Source organism: Sus scrofa, chromosome 13, assembly GCF_000003025.6.
Source record: "Sus scrofa isolate TJ Tabasco breed Duroc chromosome 13, Sscrofa11.1, whole genome shotgun sequence".
In the NCBI taxonomy this organism is placed as follows: Eukaryota; Metazoa; Chordata; class Mammalia; order Artiodactyla; family Suidae; genus Sus; species Sus scrofa.
The window spans coordinates 64,969,486-64,994,915 of NC_010455.5; the positions used below are offsets into that span (position 1 = coordinate 64,969,486).

At 48.0% G+C, this 25,430-nt stretch overlaps 1 protein-coding gene across 2 annotated transcripts in view; it reads left to right on the forward strand.

The window, feature by feature from the left end:
- LMCD1 (LIM and cysteine rich domains 1) overlaps positions 1-24,719 on the forward strand; it is a 60,513-nt gene extending 35,794 nt beyond the window's left edge. Inside the window, exons 2-5 of one of the 2 annotated variants that reach the window (XM_021068617.1) lie at positions 4,231-4,486; positions 10,277-10,606; positions 22,233-22,448; positions 24,076-24,719. In XM_021068617.1, coding sequence (XP_020924276.1) covers positions 4,319-4,486; positions 10,277-10,606; positions 22,233-22,448; positions 24,076-24,234 — 873 coding nt within the window. In that variant the 5' untranslated portion in view covers positions 4,231-4,318 and the 3' untranslated portion in view covers positions 24,235-24,719. The remainder of the gene's footprint in view (positions 1-4,230; positions 4,487-10,276; positions 10,607-22,232; positions 22,449-24,075) is intronic. The other variant, NM_001008692.1, reaches the window with a different exon arrangement.

The following is a 25,430-nucleotide window of genomic DNA, read 5'->3' on the forward strand; positions in this document are numbered from 1 at the left end:
TGCCACAGGTGCAGCTGGAAAAAAAAAAAAAAAGAAAAAAAAGAAACCTTGGAACCAGTGGCTTTTGGCTTTACAGTTCCATAGTTCCAGGCAAATTTTCTGTAATTGAATTAATGATTCTTGTGGTTAGTAGAATTAGTATGGTCTTCCTATTAGCACGGAATAGTAGGATTACCTAGAGAGGAGGAGACAGAGTGAACACAAGGGCAGGATTTCAAAACAAATATGTCATGAAAACGTAAGGGGAGGCTCTCCCAGCAGCCTCCAGCATCCATTTGGCCATACAGAACTCCCTGTCCTCCTGGGCCAGCCTCATAGGACTCTGAACTTCCATTTAGAGCAGAGGGAAATAGGCCTCCAGAACACCAAGCTCTTCCAGGAGAGCACAAAGCAAGGCCTCTCTCTTGCATGCAGAGATTTTTTTTTTTTTTCCTTTATGGCTTTGTCCACAGCATGCAGAAGTTCCTAGGCCAGGGATCAAACCCAAGCCACAGCAGGGATAATGTCAGATCCTTAACCCTCCAGACCCCCAGGGAATTCCTAATAGATGGATGTTTTAAGTGTACACCACCTTCAGTGAGTGGAGGGAAGAACCTGATCTGAGGAAGGCAGGAGACATATTTTAAAAAGTATAAGAGATACCACTGGCATGGCAAATTCCAAAGCTTACATCCTTCAGGGGTCACTTTGGATAGATTTTCCCAATCTCCTCAGCGCAGCACCCCTTTGATGAGGTCCTGTCTCCATGCCAGCCTCGGCAGCTGCTCTGGGATCTGTGATGTTCACTCTGCCTCCTCTGCTGGGGCCAGGGATCTCACAGATTCCTCCTGGTATTTATTAAACATGAGTAGCTGGGGTTCCTGTGCTTTTTAGGGGACAAGCTATAGAAAGTCAACCTGAGCTGCTGAAGTTCCTGAAAAGACCTCTCGCATTTTGGGCTGCAGAAGACTCACCCCTGGAACAGGACCACTAGTGCCCATGCCCGGATCCCCCTCAAGTCCCCTGAATCCAGCTGGGTGGGGCATCACCAAGCTAACACAGCCTCCGGGTGACATGGCTGTGCAGCAAAGCTTAAAAACTTACCAACTCCACTGGGTCGATAAATTTTCTGTGAAGGGCCAGCTAGTCATTGTTGTCAGCTTCACAAGCCATATGGCCTCTGTCACAACTATTCAACTTGGCTCTTGTAACATGAAGGCATCCAGAGACAATATGTAAATGAAAGAATGTGATTGTGTGCCAGTGACTCTGTATTTAGGGACTCAGATTTCTCATGATTTTCACATGTCCAAAAATAGTAACCATCTTTTGAATTCTTTTCAACCATCTGAAAATGTAAAAATTCAGAGTTCCCATTGTGGCTCAGTAGGTTAAGAACCTGACATTGCTTCTGTGAGGATGCAGGTTTGATCTCTGGCCTCTCTCAGTGGGTTAGTGATCCAGCATTGCCACAAGCTGTGGTGTAGGTCGCAGATGTTGCTGGGATCCAGTGTTGCTGTGGCTGTGGTGTAGGCTGGCAGCTGTAGCTCTGATTCCACCCCTAGCCCAGAACTTCCAAATGCCACAGGTGCATCCATAAAAAGAAAAAATAATAATAAATAAAAATAAAAATGTAAAAGCTATTTAATTCACAGACCATACAAAAAGAGCTGGATTCAGCCACTGAGCTGTAGCTTGTCAAACCCTGATATAGACCAACCTTCTCATTTCACAGAAAAGAAGATTTATGGGAGCCAATGGTAGGCTAGTATTTGGGCTGGGATTAGATTTCAAGGCTGTGTCTTTTCCACCCTTCCAGGTTGCCTATGATAGATTGCAGAAATGGCCATTGTGACACCCTTAAGGATGTCATTAGATGTGTCTGTGTCCTCTGCAGTCTGGGTGCCTGGAAAGAGTGGGGTGAGACCAAGGAAGTCTCTAAAGTCCCAGAAACATGTATGGCAACAGGAAGAGCATGAATAACAGAGAAATAATATTGACACAATCTCAGAGAACATCTCATATCTGTCAGCATCTTCCATTCAAAGTGTTCTGCATCCCCAACGTCTCTAATAGCGTCTGAGCATTTACAGGAACCAAAAAAGCAAAGGGCAGCTTCCTTCCCTATTTCTGTGTATGGAAGGTATGGGGACATCAGATAGGACCCTGGGCTTTCCTTCACTTCCTCTTCCTTCCCCCTTCCACTTCCTGCTCTGCTGCTGCCCCACCCCACCTGTAAACCAGTGGTGCCCTTAAAGAAGCAGTCTCCTTGTGCCTGGCTCATACCAGAGAGCAGCAAGAGAATTATTATTGGTTATGAATAAAAGGCCCCAATTCCATAAAGCAAGCTACCTTCTTCTCATGAAAACCAAAAGAAAAGCCTTCCTACATTTGCCCTGCACCATCTTTAGGGTCATAATCATCTTTAGAGATAACTTTTCTGGAATTATCATTGAGATCATTGATTTTAACGTTTCAAATGGTAGCCCATTGAATATGAACTTGGACCATAAGCTTCTCCTCAAATAACACTGGAAATGCTGCCTTCTCTACCCTGTAAGGTCACACTGCACATCAGTGTGTTAAAAACAAGAAGCAGCCTTGCACTGAAAAAATGTGTTTAACTTTCTGTAACCCACTATTTCCAAACTCGTCACCACTGAGCCCTTCTCCACATACCACATACTGACCTCCTGGGGGAACCGGTCCAGGCTGTGGAACTACCCCAGAGCATGCACAAGTCTCCGTGGCCCAACCTGATGTTACCATATGCCATAAGTGTCACCTGATTTTCTCTCCCTCTGCCAGCTCAACCACAGTTTTCTTGAAGGCTGAAATAGGGCCTCCTTCTCTTCATACTAGGTGAGGGTTTCTCAACCTCAGCACTATCTATTGACATTTCAGGCCAGATGACTCTTTTTGGCAGAGAGAGCTGCCCCAGGTATTATAGGATGTTTAGCAGCATCCCTGGCATCGATCATGAGGAATCCAGTAGCACCCGACGGAGGCGATCAAAAGTATCTCCAGATGTTACCAGATGCCCCCTGGGGGACAGTCCTGACCTTGGATGGGAACCACTGACATAGACCGGCAAGGCATGCCTCCGGTAGCCCCACAATCAATATTTGTGCTAAATGATAAAATGCATCATTTTCCTGGGTTTAGAAAAGGAGGGTTCCTCCCGGCAGGCCTGGCTGTGAAGTGCTCATGCAATTGACATCCATCCCGCTGAGGGCTGTCCCATTCCCGCGGTGGATCTTGACATTGATATTTGACCTAACAAGCTTTAAATCATCTGTGTTGGAGCATCTGAGAAGGAGCATACCCAAGGGGACAGGGCCGGGAAGGGAGGGGAGAAGGTTTCATCTCACACAGAGAACTCTCTGGATCCCTAAACCTTAACAACCAGACACAAAGCAGCCAAATGCTTTTGTTCTTAATTGTCAGAGAGAAGCCCCGGGATGATTTTTCTTCTCCCAGCCTTACAACAAAGCCTTGCCAGTGGACATCAATCTCTCCAGCCCCTGGGGTCTTCTAAGCTCATTCCCTTCCCCCCAGGTCCTGTCCACCAGTTTTTCAAAGAAAATTTCCAGCTGTATTTTAGTGTCAGTATGAGTGCTAAAGAGTTTACAAGTTGGTAAAGTTCTGAGGTTCATGAAATCTTGAGAGACAATTTCAATAACTCTCTTTAGAGCAGGGATTAGCAGACCTCTTTTGGTTTCTTTTTTTGTTTGTTTTTGGGGGTTTTTGTAAAGGGCCAGATAGTAGGTATTTTAGGTTCTGTGGGGCGCATGGTCTCTGTTGCCATTGCTCATCTGCCATTGCTGCCCAGCCACACACAGTATTTAAGTGAATGGGCATGGCTGTGTTCCAATAAAACTTTACTTACAGAAACAAGTCATGGGCCGGGTGGAGCCCACAGGCTGTGAAGACCCCTTCTGGAGAACCTCTCTGATGATGAGCCAGCCTGTGTCAGCACAACTGCCAAGAGGAAAATGCAAAAATGTGCTGCTCTTTTTATCAACAAAAGTCATACCCACATTCCCCACAGATAGACAGACCAATAAGAAAACCTGGGTTTCTGATCCCAAATGCCCTTTGGTCTCATGTTACCATTTGTCTGCTGCTAACCTTTTAGAATCACTGACATTAAACTTTGAGCTTGCTTTCCAAAGTGTAGATGCTGCCAGTGGGAGATTCTTCCTCTCTTTCCTGGAGGGTGATCTCACTTGTCCCCATCCCCCACCCTAGGAAAATATGCAAGTCCTGCAAATGCAGCCAAGAGGACCACTTCCTGAGCTCTGACCTGGAAGATGATCGGAAAATTGGCCGCTTGCTGATGGACTCCAAGTATTCCACCCTCACAGCCCGGGTGAAAGGCGGGGATGGCATCCGGATTTACAAGAGAAACCGGATGATCATGACCAACCCCATTGCCACCGGCAAAGATCCCACCTTTGACACCATCACCTATGAGTGGGCTCCCCCTGGAGTCACCCAGAAATTGGTAAGAGCTTTCTCCAACCAAGTGCTTGTTTTCCTACCCTTGTAAATAGCAGCTATGCCATGGGTTTCTGAATGTCAAAGACAAGGTAAGTAGAGGACAAGGGTGCAGAAATGGTAGGAATGGGTATGATTTCCCACCTTCTTCTGCCTCACTCTGTGATCTCGAAGTGAAAACTGCCTGGGCCTCAGTTTTCCTCATCCCTGAAATGGGTAGAGGTGTTCCTGTGAATTCTAATGGCCCTGCCAGCTCTAGGACAGGGCTGTTCGTGATTCCTTTTGGGGTCCTCGCTTCCAAACAGAGAATGATTTACCCTTCAAAGCTCCTGGAGTCCTCATTTTCATCCATCATTTCCCCTAAAAGTAGACTGGGGTGTGCTCTGGGCAAGCCTGGGGGCTATGCATAGTCCTCTCTTCACCCTAACACTTGGGCTTAGAAGGAGGAAGCAAACTGGCTTTATGCAACTCTGGGGAAGAGGCACCAAGAGAAGGACAAGGCCCACAGAGAGCAAGTGGCTTCCACAAAGTCACCCTCTGGCTGCCCACTAAAAGGACACATGAAAAGCCCCACAGGTACAGGCATCACACCAGATCATTAAATCAGAAGTTCCAGATGGCAGGATCTGAATGATCAGACAGGAGTATTTAAATGCAGCCCCAGTAAATACCACCCGCATCCACCTCAAGACCTAGCGTTCAAGACCGGTGCCCCTCCAATTTCCACAAGCATAAAAAACAATCTGAAGAGCTGGCAGATGTACACTTCCCATAGGCTTAGGGCTGTCCTGCAATTCTGCACACCTGCCAAACTCCCAGGTGATACAAATGCTGCCACTCCCAGACCACACCTGGAGCAGCGAGGGCCTCGATGATGTCTACTGGTCAGTGAGAGAAAAAGGTCCTACAGTGTCAGAGACACCGGCCTGGCAATGATGTCAATCTCACCTGGGAGAAAAGGAGAGCTTTTGAGTCCTATGTGGGCCCCATCCCTGCAGGCTTCTCCCACAGCTCCTGCCATGCCCCCTCACTCAGTACCCTGCAGCACATTGCCCTTCCTCATTCCTGCCTGGACCACTCTAGGCTCTCGCATATGCTGTTCCCTCTCTTTGAACTATCCTTTCCCAGTTCTTTGCATGGTTGGGTCCTTCTGTCAGTCAGGTCTCTGACAGGCCTTCCCTAACTACCCAGTCTGTGGTAGATGTCACTCAGCTCCGTACAACAGTTTTTATCTCTTCCACTTCTCCATGGTTTCTTTAGAAGCTTGGATTTCAAGCTGTCATGGCCTCATGCGTGTCTCTGCTTCACCGCCCTCTCTCTTCTACATGGGAGTAGAGCGAGGCCCACAAAAGCACACAGCATGCCTGTCCTGGGCACGGGCTCATCCAGCCCCTGAGGCCCTGCAGGGAGTGCAGTAAGCTTGATGGGTATTTATGCCAGGCCACCTCCTGGCCAGTGACACACCACGTGTGGTCTGCGGACTGGCACTGCTCCATAAAATCCTTGACTGGGTGACTGGTCCACAACCAGATGCATAGGAATTGAGAATAAATATTGGGGAACTTTTGTGGCAGTTGACATCCAAGTGGGGGATCACTGAATAGCATTCCTATGTGGTCAGCCTCACGTGGTAAGCTCGTGTGGCCTGGGCTACATTCTTGTCACATGCAGCGAGCCCACAAATCATCCTGCAACTGATGGAAAAAGCACCATACAAACCTTCCTTCTTCACCATAGAAGGCTGAAGCAATGTAGTGGTAAGCTGGAGCTTAAGAGAGGGTAGAGATCCCTATTAGATAAAGTGAAGAGAGGCAAAATTCTCTTCTTTAAAGCTTTGCTTTTTGAGACTCATGTTTTAAAAGAACCTTTTGGCAATTCCTGAGCTCAGCCACCCTTTGAGGTAGGGGTTATTTTACATGCAACTAGCCTTCATCAGCTCCAGGGGGTAGGCAGGGGCTGGTCTGGGGCCACTGAGGGTGACGTTGAACAGAAGCAGTGCTGGGTAGTTCTGGATGCAGGTCTGCCTCCTGTACCCAGGCCTGGGTAAGCCATCAATGTCTCCAAGATGTCAGTGGAAACTAAAGCAAGCAGCTCATAAAAGAGCCGGCTGTGGGCGTCAGGAATTGGCCGGTGAAAACCCCAACCGCTTTGGCCCCAGACTAATCAGAGAAAAGCATCGTCAGGCATGATTAATGCCGGCTCGTAAAGCCACACAGGATAAAGGCGCCTCTGTCTGCTGCATGTCCTGCCTGCCGGAGCAAGTCGCCTTTCTGAGAGTGGATGATTCCCTCCCACTCACCCTTCTGGCTGTTTTTTGTCATTACCCAGTGATTGGGACTGATTATCCTTTAGAAATAGGACTGAATCTTGCTCCCTGTCATCCTTCCCCATCAGAATGAAAACCAGAGGAATGCTGGAGCCTTTAAAGACTGCCTACAATAAACCTAGTTGCCTAGTACTTATCAAGGACTTATTCTGAGCCAGGCTCCATGCTGGGAGCTATACATGCACACGCTCACATGATTTCCCAACACCTTTAGGACTGGACCGGTATGGCCCTCATCTACAGAAGGAGAAACGGAGGCTCAGAGGGGTAAATGGGTGTTTGAAAGCTAGGCAGGATTTGTGGGGGAGTCAAGATGGAGGAGAGGAGGGAACCAGCATCCACGGAGCCTTTGTATCCCGTGTCTTATCAACACCCCACCACTTCCTCTGTGCCGTGCACGACCACCCCCATTACTTTACAGGGGAGCAGACAGAGGCTTGTGAGGAGCCCATGGCAGGGGGTGGCACTCACTCACCCTCTCTTCCACCCCCATGGCAGATATTGCTGATTAGTCAGAGCACTGTCTTCCACTGAACCCTCACTGGGCCTCAGAATCCTTCTTGACACAGCACTCCAGGTTGCTGTTATTGACCAGGATCAGCATGTAACATGAAGCCCATTTACTGCTCTTGCCTGACAGCTGGAGAAGAATCAGAGCAGAACCAGGATTGGGTGGGGTTTTTTTGTTTTTTTTTTAAGGGCCGCACTCGCAGCATGTGGAAGTTCCCAGGCTAGGGGCCGAATCAGAGCTACAGCTGCCAGCCTACACCACAGCCACAGCAATGCCTGATCCTTAACCCACTGAACGAGGCCAGGGATCGAACCTTCATCCTCATGGTTCCTAGTCGGGTTCATTAACCACTAGCCACAAAGGGAACTCCAGGATCGGGTCTTCTGATGGCAGAGTCTGTGTGTGTCCTACCACCCAACCCTGGGAAAAGGACACCTTTCTCCTCCTCTTCCTACTCTTTTGATTTCTCTGCTACAAAAGCCTGGTTCCAGAAACCTCTTCACCCAAGATCTCTGCCACACAGCAAAGCACCAAATGGTTCAGAAGTCCTCGCCAAAAAACTTAACACCTAAACCAATTTTTCCAACTGACCCGAGAAAAGGCCTCTTGCTAAAGGTTTGGGAACATGACCTAGGTCAGCTCTGGAGAGACACCCAGGGTTCTGAGCAGCACAGGCAGCTGATTGTGACACCCTTTCTCCCCACCCTCCCCTTCCCAGGTCCATGCCAGTGGATAGTGATTGTCTGAGGGCTATGATGAGGGTTCTGAGGCCCTCATCAGGGTTGATTAGTAATGTCTGCCACCGGTGAGTGACTAGGGAGTGGTAGCAGGAGTCTCTGGCCAGCCATCACAAAACACCTGCCCTTGGTAGCTGGCTGCTAGGACCTTGCCAATGTCAAGGCAGAGAGCCTGGTACCTACCTGGGGCTCTGAGCTGTGACAGGAACAGTGAAGTCCCTGTCTCCAGGGTCCCACTCAGGAACCCACTAGCTCTGCAGGCCACAGACACCTAGAGCCAGGACAGAGCCATGAAAGGACACCATGCTTGTAGGCTCAGCAAGAGGCTGCTGGCCAGGCCACCGTGCAGGAGCTCTACCACAGGGCTGCTTTGTAAAGCTGAACAGGAAGGGGTGTGGAGCTGAGGAGGCCAGAGCCACACACAGATCCCAGGACTGGGACATGCTGGCACCAGGCAACACTTCCACAGAAATGAGGACAAAGGGAAACTTGCCCAGAGATTGAGGGACTTTTTTTTTTCCTCTTTGCAAACCATCCAACTTATAGAGAGGCAGTAGAGAAGGGGCAGAAACGCAAACTGCTGGGTTCAAAGCTGTGTCTGCCACAGACCAGCTGTGTGACCTTCCAGAGGTGACTTTTCTGTGCCTGTTTCCCAAGGGATAATATTAGTACCTTCCTCCTAGGGGTGTTGTGAGGATTAACTGGGTTAACACAGGTCAGGCACTTAAAAGAGGGCTCGGAACACACACAGAAGCAGCACACAGGTGTTGGCTGTTCCTGCCTTTCATCAAACTACTCCACCCAGGGAGAAGTGGGGAGAAGGCCACCCTTGGAGATAAGGGTGCTCTCCCCAGAGCTGATCGGCTGTGCAGCTGGGGCTGCTTCAGCACTTGGAGCGAGTTAAACTTTGGCCAGGTCTGGATGCCCATTCTGGCAGTGGGACCAAGGCCCTTATTTCTACTTCTCCAAGTTTCTTCCAGATATCCTAGGAGCAGGCAGGCCCCCAGGCAAGAAACAGGGAGGGCTGGTGGGAGGACATCCCTTGCCCTGCCCCTGCTGCCCCTCTTCCACTCCCCAAACTCCTAGGCCCTGTGCCTGCCCCAGACTGATGGCTGTTGGGCTGCTGCATTCTAGTCCTGTGTCGTCCCATCCCTTCCCCCACCTCATAGCCTGGGATGTCCTGCTTCAGACTCTCCTGGGAGGACCTGTACAAGCACTCGCTTCCAGTCCCCTAAATCAAAGCAGGCCCAGGAAGCACAAGGTCACCACGCGATTCCCATGCACCCAAAGCCTGAAACAAGTTTCTTCAAATCTACCCACCCAGCCTGTTCACACAGGAAGCCACCTGCACATTCCTACTGGTCAAGAGAAAAACCATAGTCACCCTGGTCTTCCCAAGACAGAGTCAGGAATCAGCCTCTGCCAGATGTGTCATCAGCCAGGGGACTGCCTGGAGGATGGTGGTGGGTGAAGGGCTTTGGCTTCTTTGGCCCCTCCCCTGGGCTGTGGACCTGGGCTGAGTAGGCTTGAATGCAGAGGTCATCACAGATGTAGTCAAGGATAAATTTGCCTTTCACAGTTTCTCGTGCTATATGGCTTTGACCTTTATCTCCCACTAAGCTCCCCGTGCGTGGGATCCAAGTGTAAGATTTCTGCTTTTACACTTTTAAAAAAGCAAGCAAGCAAACCAACAAAAGGCCAATTGGACATTTATCCATGGGCATATTAATATTCTGATGGGCTATTCCAACCCTGTCGGTATAGAAATGGGATTGACCTAAGACCTTCAACTATTTGAAGATGCCTTTGAATATTTTTAAATTAATAAACCATGAAAAACCTTCTGCCTATAATGATTTAATTATACTTGGCTAAGAAAAGCAATTTTAAATTAGATGGACAATTTTTTTTTTAATCAGAAGGATTGCCATGAGGTAAATGAAGTAAAAATGTTCAGTTTTGAAGGAAACAAAATCCATGCTGCAAAGCCAGCCAATCTAAAATGAACATTGACTAAAATTTCCCCATTCTTATCAGAAATCTGCATATGTAACTAAGCCCATAGGAGAGCATGGAAGCTGCCTTAGGCTTCTCTTGGGTGTGGCCCAAATTCACCCATTTCTTCCTTAAGAATCCCTTGAGTTCTGCAAAAATCTAAAGCAGCTGCAGGCTGTTCACCAAACGCAGCCTGGGTATCACAGTGCTGTGTCTCCTCCTCCCCAGGGCCTGCAGTACATGGAGCTCATTCCCAAGGAGAAGCAGCCCGTGACAGGCACCGAGGGCGCCTACTATCGCCGGCGCCAGCTCATGCACCAGCTCCCCATCTATGACCAGGACCCCTCTCGCTGCCGCGGACTTTTGGAGAGTGAGCTGAAGGTGATGGAAGAGTTCGTGAAGCAGTATAAGAGCGAGGCCCTGGGCGTGGGCGAAGTGGCCCTCCCCGGGCAGGGCGGCTTGCCCAAGGAGGAGGGGAAGCAGCAGGAGAAGCCCGAGGGCGCCGAGACCGCTGCCCCAACCGCCAACGGCAGCCTTGGGGACCCGTCGAAGGAATACGTAAGTCTCCCCCAGCCATCTGCCAGTGCCTCAGGTCTGGCTGAAGCTGCCTGGGCTGGACTGCAGGGTCAGGGCCCCAGCTGCAGGCTTTGTTCCCTCATCCATGTATTGGTTCATGGTCATGGTCCAGTGCCACAACCAAACTGTGGCAGCTCAGAAAAAGGGCATCTAACCATGCTTCGGGGTAAGGGTAGGCTTGGAGGAGGAGCTGAGGCCCAAGCTGGCCTTGGAAGAATAACGAGGAATCACCCAGGCCTTTAGGCTCTGCCAGGAAGACCTGTGTGGTCTTAAAGAGATAAGCATGCATGTAAAAAAAGTGGGGGGGAGGGACATTCCAGTGAGCACATCACCGTGTGACTGAAGTCATGGAGTGTCAGGGGCAGGACCCAAGGCTGGTGAGATCAGCAGAGGCCACATTTCCTGAACATCCATGCCCTCTATCCATTCATCACTCAAGCATTGATTAGTCTGGACTGTCTGCCAAGTCCCAGGAAATCAAACAAGCCCAAGACACTATCCCTGTATTGGGACTCCATGGACTGAGGACTGGACTCTGATGGGAGTGGTGGCAGGCTTGAGACCTGGGCCATTTTATAGCCCCCAGCACCAGCCCCCATCAGCCAAGTGGGTCTCAGGCCTCTGTGTGACATTTGGAGCTAAAAGTCCCAATACAAAAGGTCCTCAAGCAAATCACCTGCCTTGCTGGGAATAGGCTAGCAGCTCCCCCTGTGAAATGCCAGCCCAAACACTGCTGTCACCACATCCAGAAGAGCTGGACCTTCCTTCTCTATAGTGACTCACACTTGTCATCCAAAATCTATATCCCAGGAGTTCCTGTTGTAGCTCAGCAGGTTAAGGACTCAATGTACTCTCTGCAAAGATGTGGGTTTGATCCCCACCTCACTCAGTGGGTTAAGGATCCAGCATTGGCACAGGCTGCAGAGTAGGTCGCAGATGCCACTGAGATCCAGCATTGCTAAGGCCAGCAGCTGCAGCTCTGATTCCACCCCTAGCCCACAAAATCCCATATGCTGCAGGTACAGCCCTAAAAAGAAAGAAAAAACAAAATCTGTATCCCGCATCTCCAGCCCCTGCCCCATGGGCACGTGCATTTGGGATTGCCAACCGATGAACTCTAAGAGAAAATGAAACATATCTTCCCTACCACAGATTTGGTAACAGTGCTGAAAAGACCCATTTCTTAGGAAGAATTCACATCCCAGGGACTTTAAAAAAAATTAGATCCAGTTTCCATGTCTCATAAATAGTCCTCTCCCCAGCCCTACCCTCCATCCCAGCTCTAGTAGCCATCTGTCTTTAACACATAAATACGAATTCCAAGTTGGAAAGCGACTTCTTGAAATCTGTGACCTTTCCCAGTTGCCATTCCCAAGAGAGAAATGCTGATCTGAGAACGTATTTTACCCTGGATTCAGCCCACATATTTGGACAGCTTGGAAGTGGGGCAGAGGTGGCCTGAGACCCCAGGTCCTTGCCAACAGTAACTGTAGGAAACAGCTCTGACACTTCAGAAGCACTGAAACACTGAGATCAAGCGGTAATAGGGAATCTGGAGGAAGCCAAGATTGGTGGGCTGAGCTGGCCAGGGAAAACAGACTTTTCCTTCCTCACACTAACCCCAGTCTTAATTAGATTATTAATTACTGTCTTTAGTAGATTCACATCCATCACTCCCTTGAGGCCCTGCCTTGTCCATCTCTGTACCTGCAGCAGGTGCCCTCAATATAATATTGAGAGCAGCTGCTTCATAAATATGTCATCCATAAATGATGAAACAAATGAGTGAATGAATAAATATTCAAATTTAATTGCTTCTCAAAAGATGAGGACCACTTAAATGGCCATCTTACTGGGGAGAACAGTGAGACATCAAATTCGCAGGCAGGAAGCACCTGCTCTGTGCCAAATGCCACACTCCCTACTTCCAGGTCTTGGTTCAATTCGCACAGTTACTTGATGGGTGGATTTCACCAAGCCCATTTTACATGTGAGGAGTCAGAGATTCAGTGAAGACAGGGAGGCCTTATTGTCTCTAAGGGACAGAAGTTGGACCTGATACTCTTTCTACAAGAGGCTGAGTTCTAAAACCCTCACTGTTATCTGCAATTAACTCCCTGTTTATCTCCTTGAAGCCAGAGCAAATCCTATAAAGGTAGCCAAGTAGCCTGCCAGGCCATGGACTGTGTGTTCCCAGCAACCCCGCCATTAGGCTGTGGGCAGTGCTCAGCCTGTTATGTGGACGCCGGTGCTGGCCGTCCTGTGTGCTGGGCTCCTCTTGTTCTCATCAAAGGGCAGGTAGGACAGGTACCTGAGTCAAGCGGCAGGCCTGACTTTTATTCCTCTGAGGAGGGCAGTGAACTTTGCTAGAAGCAGTCAGGGCCTTTAACTTGAGAGCCCAGCTTCAAGGAGGAAGCATAGACCTCAGACTGACAATCAAATTAGCAATTTATGGGAGGAAAGTAGGCAAAAGGAAGGACATGTGAAAGGTATTCTACTGGAACTGTGTTGCTAACACATGGCAGTTTAGCATCCTAATGATAAGCGTCATTATTGTTAGTGGGGCTACCATTCAGCAGGCTTGCTCTGGACCAAGGACAGCAGCAGGCAGGAGAGCATCTGATTTAAAGCTCCAAACCACCCAAGGATGAGAAGTGAGGCTATGGGATTTGAACCAACCTCTGTTAGCTGCCAAGCCCATCTTTCATATTTCCCAAAGCTTATTCCTTGGAAAGGTCATGGATATGAGGCTATGAAAGGGCCATGGCACCATGTAAGGGGAACATCAGAGTAAAAACAAAACTAAATGTGTTTCCTTATGGCTGGATTTCTCAAAGCCTTGCAGAGGCTATGGAAGTGGTTCTCAAACTAAAATCGCCTGGAAGCCTGCGTCCCACAATAGACTAGTTGGTGCAGGTAGGGCCTGAGAATCTGCATTTCTAATGAGTCTCCAGGTTGATGCCAGTGATGGTCAGGCGTCCACACTTTGAGAACCACTGCTAATGAGGCTTAAAAATCACCTTACATTTAAGCTCAGCCAAAATGATATCACCGATCCAACAAACGGTGAGGGTCTGAGAGCTTTGAACACGGGCATTGTCTAGACTGATGTGGTGGCTCAGTGCCGGGGCTATTCAGTTCCTCAGACCTGAGCCCAGCTGTCATATCTGCACCCCTTGGCCAGCCCCCAGACCCTGGGCCTTCACACAGGTGCCGTGACAGGATGGGTGACCTAAAATCAGCCAGGGCGCATCTGGGCAATGAACTCAAGAGCTGCAGCTGCCCATGCCCACCTCAGGGCCGGTCCCTGAACATGCCATCCTTACACTGAGGTTAGGAGAGGTGGAAACACCACGGGAAATGCCAGGAGAGTCAGCCCTCTTCATGAGGAAAGGCCATAGCAGAAAACCCCAGACAGTAACAGGTTGGCATACCCATTTCACAGATGTGGAGCCTGAGGCACAGGAAGGTTAACTGATTTGCTAGTGAGATTCTATTCCAGGTCCTTCTGCATCATCAGCTCTGGGGGTTCTAAGCCTGTACAGGCATGGGGTCCAGACAGGGTGGCAACAAAGCAAGTGCACATGCATTTATGTTGGCTGGGGTGAGAGGCAGTGTTTTGAGTCATTCACAGTCCGGCCCCATGAAGAATTTGGGGGCCTCTTGTTTGTAAGCCAGGAACAAGGGAAGGACTTGCCTACCCCACCGCAATCCCACCCAGTGTGGGGTCTTGGGAGCTTTGAAGTGTTCCATGGCCAGGGTGCTACCCACCCCAGCAACCTGGACCATTCCACAGCAGCATGGCAAAGCCTTGCATCCACCTCCCAGGCCCCACTTCTGACCAGGATATATCCTACAGACTCCTACAGACTCCTGACCTCAATGCTCTGACTCTGAACCGCTCCACCAGACTGTTTTCCTGCGTTTACAGAACTGACAGGATATCTTCTCTGAAATTAAATATACAGATTTCTTGGGCATGGTCATCTTGCCCAGGAATTTCCGCCTTTCCCTACACCCCAAACTTGTAACTGAAGAAAGGGGAAAGAAAGCCAGAACCTAGCCTTTAATGTAAACTCCACCCTTGGGTATTTTTCATTCCTGCTGGGAGCCCCCCAGCTCCTGCCTACAGGCCAAGCCACGACACCAAAGAAAGTGACTAAAAGCAGCACAGATTGAAAACTGAAGATATTCCTTGAAGTCATATAAAGATATGTTGATTTGGTCCCAAATTATAGCATGCCCTCCCCACCGGCCCCTTTCCCCAGAAGAATGCACAGAGCAAGGACCAGAGTTCTGGGTCTCCTCCCTCTCAGATGGAAACTTACAGCAGCTGGCGGCTCAGCCCTACTTGAGCCCCAACAAGGGACATATTTGTGGGCGAGGGACTTCCAAAGCTTCATCTGAGCAGATGTTTGGCTTGTGGGCTGGTAGGCTGGCTTCCCTGCCAGCGTCTCTCTGGGAATTTGAAACCACTGACCTGCCCCCATGCCTGAGAGCCCCATCTTGGCTAGAGGACAGAGGGTCAAAGGCCCATGAAGCAGCCCCCCAAATTGCCATGGTTACCAGGCTTCTCAACATAGGCCAGTAAAGATATTGGAATGATATTAAAGGAGATTTTCTTTTCCACAGAAAATTCTCTTAATCCCATTTTTTAATACTATAAATACTTTTCCATGTTGCCACATAAGTTTTCACAATTTACCTTTTCTTTTTTTTCCCTGAAGTGGGCTGTGTAATATTCCACTGACTAAAACAGGGATTGGCAAATTTTTTCTGCAGAAGTTAGAGCATCAATATTTTAGCCTTTTGCACTGCCACAGTCAAAGACAAACAATATCTAAAGAGATGACCAGAGTGGTGTCCCAATAAAACTTTATGAAACAGGCCATGAGCTGGATTTGGCCTCACAGATGTCACTCACTGACCCCAAAACTAGAAGAACTATGAAAAATGGTTTTGGCTTTTTATGAGTTACTTGGGCTTTATCCAGTTTTATTTGGCTTTTGGAGGCTAATAGGTGATGATGATGATGGTGGTAGTGGTGTCACCTGCCATCCACTGACTGGTTGTGCCAGGCACGTGGCTAGAGGCTTCACATGGTTGTTTTATTGCACCCCAAGAATTACCCCCTCACTTGTCATATAGCTGGTGAGTGGGGAGCCAGAATTGGAACTCAGGCCTGCCTTCTCACCCCAGACCCTTCACAGACACCACTGAGTAACAGACAGTCCCAGAGCCCCCATGCGGCCCAGGCACCGTGTGAGGCCATTGCAGCAGAGATGACCATAAGTAAGGCTTGTCCCTATTCTGCAGTGTCCCTGTGCTTGTCAAAGCTGGACTCAAAAACACCCCAGGCTGACATCGTCTCCCAAGTGTGGCATTTAGGAAGCCTCCCAGGCCGCATCTTCCCCCTTCATTGAACAACCAGTGAGGAAGGTTTGGTTCAAAATGCCTGATATTCTATGTCACTGGGAGGAGCACACCCTCCTCAAGGACCCGCCCCCAGAAGAAGCAGGAAGCAAAGCCTGGGTTCTCCACCAACAGTGACCACATATGCATAGCATTTCCCACAAGCCAGGCCCTGCCTGGTGTCACAGACAAGGGAAGTTAGGCCCAGAGAGGTGGCTGACTGCCCCAAGAGCCCCCCAAAATGAAGCCACAGTGGAGCCTCATGTCACAGCCCCAGATCCCAAGCACCTGCACACAACCCCCCCCCAATCTGGATCATAAGGAACATCGGGAGGATGACCGTGTGGGGTAACAGAACACAAAAGTCTGAAAATGCCAGCAGTGATACTGGGCTAGAAAAGAAAAAAAAAGGAAAAAAAAAAAAAAAAAGCCACCACTACACTTGAGATACATGAAGCTGCAGAGCTCAGATGGTAAATAATCACCATAAGAGGAGATGGGGAGATGCTGTTTATAAATAAATTGTTGAGTATTTGTGTTGGAAAGAAACCAGCGCCTGAATTCAAGGCCCTTGTGTTAATATTTACTACATTGCAATGGTGAGATTTTCACAAGGCAATCTGGGGTTTATACTGGGGAGGCCTATGGATAAGAGCCTTCCAGAAGCGAACAGCGTGATTGGGACAGAACTGCTGGCAGCCCCAACAGAGAGATTATGGCTGGTTTAGAGGGTACTCAGTATCTGTGGCTCCGCCTCCAAGGCCAGCACAGCTCATCCTCAGAGACAGTCTTCAGCTGTGTGAGCCTGGGCCGCTGTCCCTCAACTGCTGGCACCCACAACACTTTGTGTACTGGTTACTTCCATTGCAGAAGCCCTAACAGCTCATCAACTCTACATGTGTCACTCCTGTTACTGAGGGCTACACACCTGAGATGCAGTGACCTAAAATGAGGCATCAACTTTGCTCACCAATCAGAGGACTGGGCAGGGCTCAGTGGGGGGTTCTCTATCCAAGCAGCATCACTTGGAGCAGCTCCCGTGTTAAGACAATACCACCAAACAAAGCTGCCACTATCAAATTGTGATCCTTTATTTTCCTTAGACTTAATAGTTGCTGTGATTGTTACTGATGAAGAAACAGATATTCACCAAACTATTGTAAGTTTTGGTCATTATGGATGTTGACATCTGGGATGTGTTCTGTGAAATACTTGTTATTTGGGTGTAGACCTCAAGGTTGTGAAAGTCATGTTTGTTGAGACCTCTGGTGTCATTTTAGATGCTGCTCTAGGTTTCAAGGTGGCAGCTGCTGCATTCTTTGAGACTGAGGAAACAGGAGTCGTTGACAGTTTTGCTGTAGTTTTCAAGGTGGTAGTTATTGAGTTCTTTGAGTCTGCAGAAATTGAAGCTGCGTCTGTTTAAGTTGATCTGAAACTGATCTTCTGAGGCTCATTCACTGGCAAGTCTGGCCCCGATGCTGGGATGACAGAAAGGGCTGGGTCTGGACCAGCAGGGGCTCTGGCTTCACCCTCTACCTCTGTGTGTTTTCTCCAAGTGGTACCCTAAGAAGGAGGCCTCTGGGCTTTTTTCTGCCCCTCCCCCAGAACTCCCAAGAAAGAGCCAACTGAAGTTGTGTTGACTTTTATGACTTACCTCAGGAACCTATAGCATCCTTTCTATCACATTCTATCCTACAGAAGTGAATCACTAAGGCAGGACTGTAATGAAAGGAAGGGAAGAGACACCCCATTGGTTGGAGACAAGTCCAAGAAGTTCCAGCATCACTTTTTCACACCACTATGAGGAGAACTCCAGCCCTGCAAGCTCTGAGCTCTTGAGGTAGCCAAAGCTTGAATGCTCCCTGGCTTTCTCAAAGCACAGACCCAAAGCACAAAATATACAAAGTCTTTCATTTAAACCCTTGTGATTAAGAATCTCTTACCACTTAAACAGGTCAGGACAAAATGTCAGTGGCCCTGGGGAAAATGTCACATGTGTTCTACCTGTGAAAGGTGTGTGTTGTGGTTTCCCTCCACCAGAGGATAACAATCTGAAAAGTAGGCTATGTGGTGAAGGCTGGGGAGCTTCCCATGAGGGGCCTCTGATTTCAGATAGTGCGAAGCATGAATGAGAACCCGCTGTGGTGCTAATGATCAGTGTTCCTCTCTGTGTCTTTTAACCAAGTCTCAGAGGACTTCTACTCCATCGCATGACCTCCTCCACACTGGAAGTCACCTGCAAATGACCACATTGGGCTTTCTTCAAAACAGTCTAAAGTTTAAGCATCCCAGGAATTAAAATTGGCTTTTGCTGTAAACCGAACCTAATTGGTAATGTCATTTTTGCTGAGTTTATATATAAGGCCATTTCTAAACACCGTGTGATCATGGTTCTCCAAGTGTCCCCTGACTTCACCAGCATCCCAAAGGAGTCTGCAAATTCCTCTGGCCCCTCCCAGACCTACGAATGATACACTCCGGGTGGGGTAGGTACAGCAATCTGTTTGAACAACCCACTAGGGATGCTAGGCAAACTCGAGGCTAAGAACATGCATTGCAGCCAAGTCTGGGGTAGTGACAGAGGCTGAAATTCATACAACCTGATTTGCTGGGCTTGTACAGATGGAAAGAACAGAGACAGAAAAACAGAAAGCTCGTGGTAGAAGGAACGACCTGCTGGTCTACATGCTTGTAGGAAGGAACACGGGGCTCCAAACCAGAAACAGATCCTGCCTTCAACCTATCTTTGTCATCTTAGGAAACTTATTTAGCTCCCCTGAGCCTCAACTTTCTGGAAGGAGGGCTGAGTTGAGTAATAGAACATTTTACTTAATCATTATTGAACCCTTATAAACTTCATTAATTCTATTATCTCATTTAATCCATTGCAACAGACCTGTGAAGTTATGAGTATTAGCAGTAGTTTTCCCATTTGAAGAGTGAAAAAGCTAAAGTATAGAGAGATTGGGCAACTTGCCTAATGTCACACAGCTAACCTCCCCTCAACTATCCCCTGCAATTTAGAAACTTAAACCTGAGTTCCAAGGATTGTAGAAGAATAAGTTTGTGCAGGATCACAGGATGCAAGCAGGCTGGGTGTTTTGAGTCTTGGTTGCCAGGCTGCCCTTGGTGGCCAAGGGGCCACCAGGCTGAGAGAGCCAAGACACTGTCAGATGTCTCATCCTTTGAGCCCACAGGGAGGGGGCATGGGAAACAGTTCAGCAGCAAGGAGGAGAAGTTGGTTCCTGACACATGTTGACAGGGCTCATTACCCAGACATTATGTTTTCATAAAATGGCAGTGACAATGTTTGCTTGAAAAAGGGCTGACTGCTGGTAGAAATGGGGCACAGAGCTGGGGACAGTGACAGAAGAGACTCTATAGCAAGGCTCCTGCCAAAGCCCTTCCAGACAGCGCTTCCAAAATGATCTCCTCACATACAGACCAGAGCCAGTCAGGCTCCCCATTACCTCCAGAGTCAAGTCCAACCCACAGTTCAGAACCAACCGTGATCATCCCCAGACTGCCTCTCTGACTCACTTCCTTCCATTTCCTTCTGTGGATTGGGGGCACCTGCAGGTGCCCCCACAGGCACACCGAACTGCATTTACACCTCTCCCATCCCCCACTACTCTGTTAAGCAACATCTGGAAATTTGGCCACACTGACATATCCTGGTGATACCCAACCAGGTATGATGGATGAACAGGAAGCCCCTTCTGTGTGGGAGGAAGGGCGCTGGAAATTTCATTCTGCAAATTGTGGAAAGACAATGCTCACTCTTCAAACAGCTCTAGCCAGACTATTAACACTTCCCAGCTACTCTTAAGAGTTAAGTTCCCATTGTGGCTTAGCTGTAACAAAACTGACCAGTATCCATGAGCAACCATCCTTGCTCGGTGCGTTAAGGATCCGGCGTTGCTGTGAGCTGTGGGTCACAGCTGTGGTTGCAGACAGGGGTCAAATCCAGTGTTGATGTGGAATAGGCCAGTGGCTACAGCTCTGATTCAACCCCTAGCCTGGGAACTTCCATAGGCCACAGGTGTGGAGAGAAAGGAAGGGAGGGAGGGAAAGAAAGAGGGAGGGAGGAGAAAGGAGAAAGAGAGAGAAGGAAGGAAGGAAGGAAGGAGAGAGAAGGAAAGAGGGAAAGAAAGAAAGAACAAAAGAAAGAGAAAGAAAGAAAAGGAAGGAAAATCTGCGACAATCAGTGAATGCAGACTGATCCCTATTTTCTGTTCAGACCCTCCCACCCTATGTGTTCCAGGTGAGCTGGGGCTCATTCACTCACATGCAGAGGGACAGGGTTTCACTTTGGGGACAGACTTATGCCCTTCACTCTTGTGAGCAGCACTGAAGCCACACATCCAGCACAGATCAGCACATCCAGCAGATCTAAGGAACATGGACAGGCAGCCAGGAGCAATTAATCATAAACACATCCCTCATCTGGACATGGTGCTCAACCCCCAATATGCTGAGGGACCACTGTCAGAATATGGACATTTTTGACCATTTGATTTTCTTTCCCCAATTTTGCCACTTTAATTTTTATTTCCTCTTCATATATAAGAGCATAGTAAGTATGCAATTAAAGTATATATAGAATTCTAAGTGTCTAAGCAGCTCTGGATAGATGCCCACCCATCTTTAAATAGCCAAACAAATATCTCTATTGGGGCTGACATATAATTGGTCCTTAGTAAGACAGAGTATTCATCTCAAACCAGAAGTTAGCAAACATTTTCTGTAGAGGACCAGGTTATCCATATCTCAGGTACTATGGGCCAAGAGCCAAAATCAGTGATATCACATGGGTACTTTATGTAACAAGAGAAAAAAATAAATGTCCACAATTTTTGTGAAAGTCAAAATAGAACAGTGTACTTAAGACAGGTTTTTATAATACAAGTTGTATTAGTCAGCTAATGCTAAAGGTAATGTGGGATCCTGGATGGGATCCTGGACCAGAAGAAGGACAATAGGTGAAGTCTCAGAACATCTGGGTAGAGTTTGGACTTCAATTAGTAATAACTATCAATATTGGTTAATGGATCATGACAAACACACCATATTAATGTAAGATGCTAAGAACAAAGCAAAGTGGGTGTGAGGATATGAGAATTCTCTGTACTATCTGCATACATGTTTGGTAAATCTAAAACTGTTCTAAATTTTTAAGTTTATTAAAAATTAATCCTACATAGGTAAAAGTACCATTCAAAGTGCCAGGTGGACCAGTGGGTTTTCATGTAAGGACAAAATGTTGGTCAATATGGTTTCAGATTCCACATAAACTAACTTTTGAGACACTACCACTTGTTGAATTTTATTTTATATTTTTGCCCTTCATCCTCTTCTTTTTTATTTTTTATTTCCCCAATACATATTTTTTTTCCTACTGTACAGCATGGTGACCCAGTTACACATACATGTATACATTCTTTTTTTCACCTTATCATGCTCCATCATAAGTGACTAGACATAGTTCCCAGTGCTACACAGCAGGATCTCATTGAATTTTGATGTACTAGCAAAGAAGGCTATTCCACAGTTACCTGAGAAGGCTATTTAAAAATCCCCCCCTTCCTTTTCTAACGTCATGTCAGTGCAAGGTCAGATTTTCCTCATGAGATTCAAAGAAAACAACATAATGCAAAAGGTGAAAAGGTTCTAAGCAGTTCTAAGAATCCAGAAATTCTCCATCGAGCCAGTCATTAGAGATTTGCAAAAATGTAAACATGCCACTCTCTGTTAAATTTTTCTATTTTGGAAAATATAGTGATTTTTAATTAGAAATACTTATGATCATATGTTGTTGACTTATTATTTTAATGAGTTAATACTTTTGTAATTTTTTCTGTTTTAATTTCTCTTATGGTAAATATCAATAGCTATTACCCATATGAACAAAATCTCTTTGGGGTTCTCAGTAATTTTTGAGAGTCTAAAGGGGCCTGAGAACAAAGAGGTTGGGAATCACTGTGCTAAAGAAGTCCTTTATTCAGTCCTCATGAACCCCTGCTAGGTAGGCAGGATTCTTATTCCACTTTGCAGATGAGAAAACTGAGGAAGAGAGAGGTATAGTCACTTGCTCAAAGTCACCCAGAAAGTAAAGAGACTGGAGCCAAAACTCAAACCTGTGTCACGACGCTCTCCTGACTACCCTGTGTCTTGGGGTCCTTCCTGACCCTTCCAGGTCTGTGAGCTCTGCAAGGGGGTGGCCCCTGCCGACAGCCCCGTGGTCTACTCGGACAGAGCAGGTTACAGCAAGCAGTGGCATCCTGCATGCTTCGTGTGCGCCAAGTGCTCCGAGCCGCTGGTGGACCTCATCTACTTCTGGAAGGATGGGGCACCCTGGTGTGGCCGTCACTACTGCGAGAGTCTGCGGCCCCGGTGCTCCGGCTGTGACGAGGTGAGGGCCAGTTGGGTGGGGTGGATGGGCAGGACCCAGAGGGCCTGGGGAAGTGCGGCTTCACCGATGATGGCATCTGGATAGGAAAGCTGAGGCTCAGATCTCCCTTCGTGCTCTTAGCCTCTGTTTTCCCATCTGCAAAATGGGGCAGAAGTTAACTCCCACCCTGGGGCCTGTTGGGATGGGCCAGACACAGAGTGCCTGTCGGGTCTCATCCTTGGTACAAAGTGCTCAGAAGAATATTTGGGGTATGCAACAGGAGGCAGATGGCCCATGCTCAAACCTGGCTCTGCCTCTGTGAGTTGTGTGGGTCCCTAATTCCTGTGTCTCAGTCTTATGACTTATAAAATGGGAGAGTAACAGTGCCCACCCTGTGGAGTTGCTGTGAGGACAAGCAAGATCATGCAAGAAAATGCTTGGCCCAGGGCCTGACCAAGTAACTAAGAAATGGGTGCTGCTGTGAGTTTTAGGATGATGTAATACAAGATGACATGATAATCCAGCATTCATGTAACACAATCTAATAGTCAGAGAAGCTATGAAAGGGGCTCAGCTCTCCAATATGGGCTTGAACTAAAGGAACACTAAGGTGTATTAACAGTGACCATAATAGTTATGATAATAACAACTATGGTCTGCATGCCTTTGGTGACAGGAAGCTCACTACCTTCATCTTTAGCCACTTGGAGCCAATGTCTGCCCCTCCACCTCCCCCACATTGTCTCTGAGTGCGGTTACGGCCTGTAATTCTCCTACCTCAAGAACATTAAGAAGGCAAAGGGCTGCCAGCAGGCCTGAACCACCACCTCATTTTCGTGAAGACAACTGTACGCTCTCAGTAGCAACACCTCATGCTAACATGCTATAGACTTTGTACGTGAAGTGCCATCTCCATCCCACAACAGCCCTTTAGGGACATTAGAAGCATTATCCCCCATTTTATGTTTGAGAAAAGTGCAGCTCAGAGAGGTCGGTGATGGTCACACAGGATCGGCTTTGAGGATGCCATCTGTAGCCCCACTTGTAGCTCTCATAAACCCCTATGGGACGGGTGGCATTATATCCCCATTCTGCAGATATGGAAACTGAGGCAGAAGGCAACTAAGTAACTTGCCAAATATGTGCTAAGTCTTTAAGTGAAGACTCATATCTAGTTCCAGAATCAGAAGGCACATTTAACCAGTGTGCTGTTCACCCCTTTGGTTCCTCCCGGATGCGAGAGATATTCCAAAGCAATACTTTATTCCAAGCCCAAGTGGCTCTGGGTGTTCTTGGTCTTGAAGACTGACCACTGGCCACTTAGCTGTGATTAGGCTGTCTTCACTGGAGTATGGAATCCCACCTCAGAGCTCAATGGGGCTTTGGGTTTGGCCCAAAGATTATCACAGATGCTAGATACATAAAACCTGCCAATAGCAGAGGGGTTGTTTTCCACCCAAGAAGCAAACATGACCTTTTCCAATTATTGCACTGACTGCCTGAGATTTATGTCAGATTTCTCCACTGAGGCATTTAAAGGTTGAAGCAAGAATGGGGGTGGGGGGGCACCACTGAGAGTTTGTCCACCATTGCACCGTCTACCATGAACGGAACCTGATTGTATGTTTCTTCCACTTCCCCTCTCCAGATAATATTCTCAGAGGACTACCAGCGAGTGGAGGACCTGGCCTGGCACCGAAAGCACTTTGTCTGCGAGGGCTGCGAGCAGCAGCTGGGCGGCCGGGCATACATCATCACCAAGGGTCAGCTTCTGTGCCCGACGTGCAGCAAGTCCAAACGCACCTGAAGGGCCATCTGCCCACAGCCAGCATCCACAGGATCCCACCAAGAAGGAGAGCCAAGTGTGCTAAGGCCATCCTGAGGGTTTGGCGAGACAGCCAGCAAGCAACAAAAAGAGTCATCTTTTTTCCGAGGGAATATATATACTCATATATTGTAGGTTGGGTGGTGGCGGAACCTGAGCGCCAATAGTTTCAAAGACAGAAATGTTCTGAGAAGTCTTAGGATGAAGTTCTTTTGTTTTTGTTGTTGTTGTTGTTGTTTTCCAGTGGCCAACGAAAGACACAGCTGATATCTTGCCCAGGGTTTTTTGGAGGAGTCTCCCAGAATGCAACTCTGAGTGATCCAACCATGTAGCTGTAGAATGGGCATGCTTTCTCGAGATCACCAGGGCTCCTCCAGGAGCAGCCTGGGATCCCAAGAGTCCTTTGTTGCCTCTTTTTCAAATGGAGTTTGAATTTGAAATTTAAAAAACTTGGCATGATAAACATATCAATAAAAGTTTTATAAAGTTCCAATAGGCCCTAATCTCCTTATTTATACCTGGTGGTGATTTCACAGCATCTATTCTGCCCCAAGATGCTGACTGCTCATAGGAATGCTGCAGAAGGCACTGGAAATTCCGGGAATATATATATCAGACCCCTTTTGGGAATGTAGGGCCTTGGGGAAGAACCCCCCAGCCCCCAGTTCTGGGTCCCCCCAAAACACCAATGGAAACATGAATGTCATGGTCCACAGGACACCTGAACACAGCTGCTCTCAGAGCCCAGGCAGGTGGTAAGTGAGCCCCTGTGGGCGTAAGACCAGATAGCGTGTTCAGAGCCGCCAAGCAGGGCCACCTACCTCAGCCAACAGGTGCCACATGGACATGGTGACGAGTGCAGGCCGACCCAAAGGACTTCATGAGAAAGCTCTCTATTTTTGAAATGTTGCCAGGTGAACACTGAACAAGTTGAAAAGATTAGCTCTTTGGGGGAAAATGTCTCCCTTTTCATGGCATCTTTGAGCATGGTCCAGCCCCCAAATTTGTTTCCTCCCCACAATTTCTGAGAAAATACATTCTTTTTTTCTACTTAGGATATAAGTGCATCCCAATCCAGTGGCCCATGGCCCCTCTCTCTTAAGCTTCCCATCCACTGACCAGTTTCTTTCATTCCACCATCCAAATTTCAGTCGCATCCTCTCATCTATGACACATCC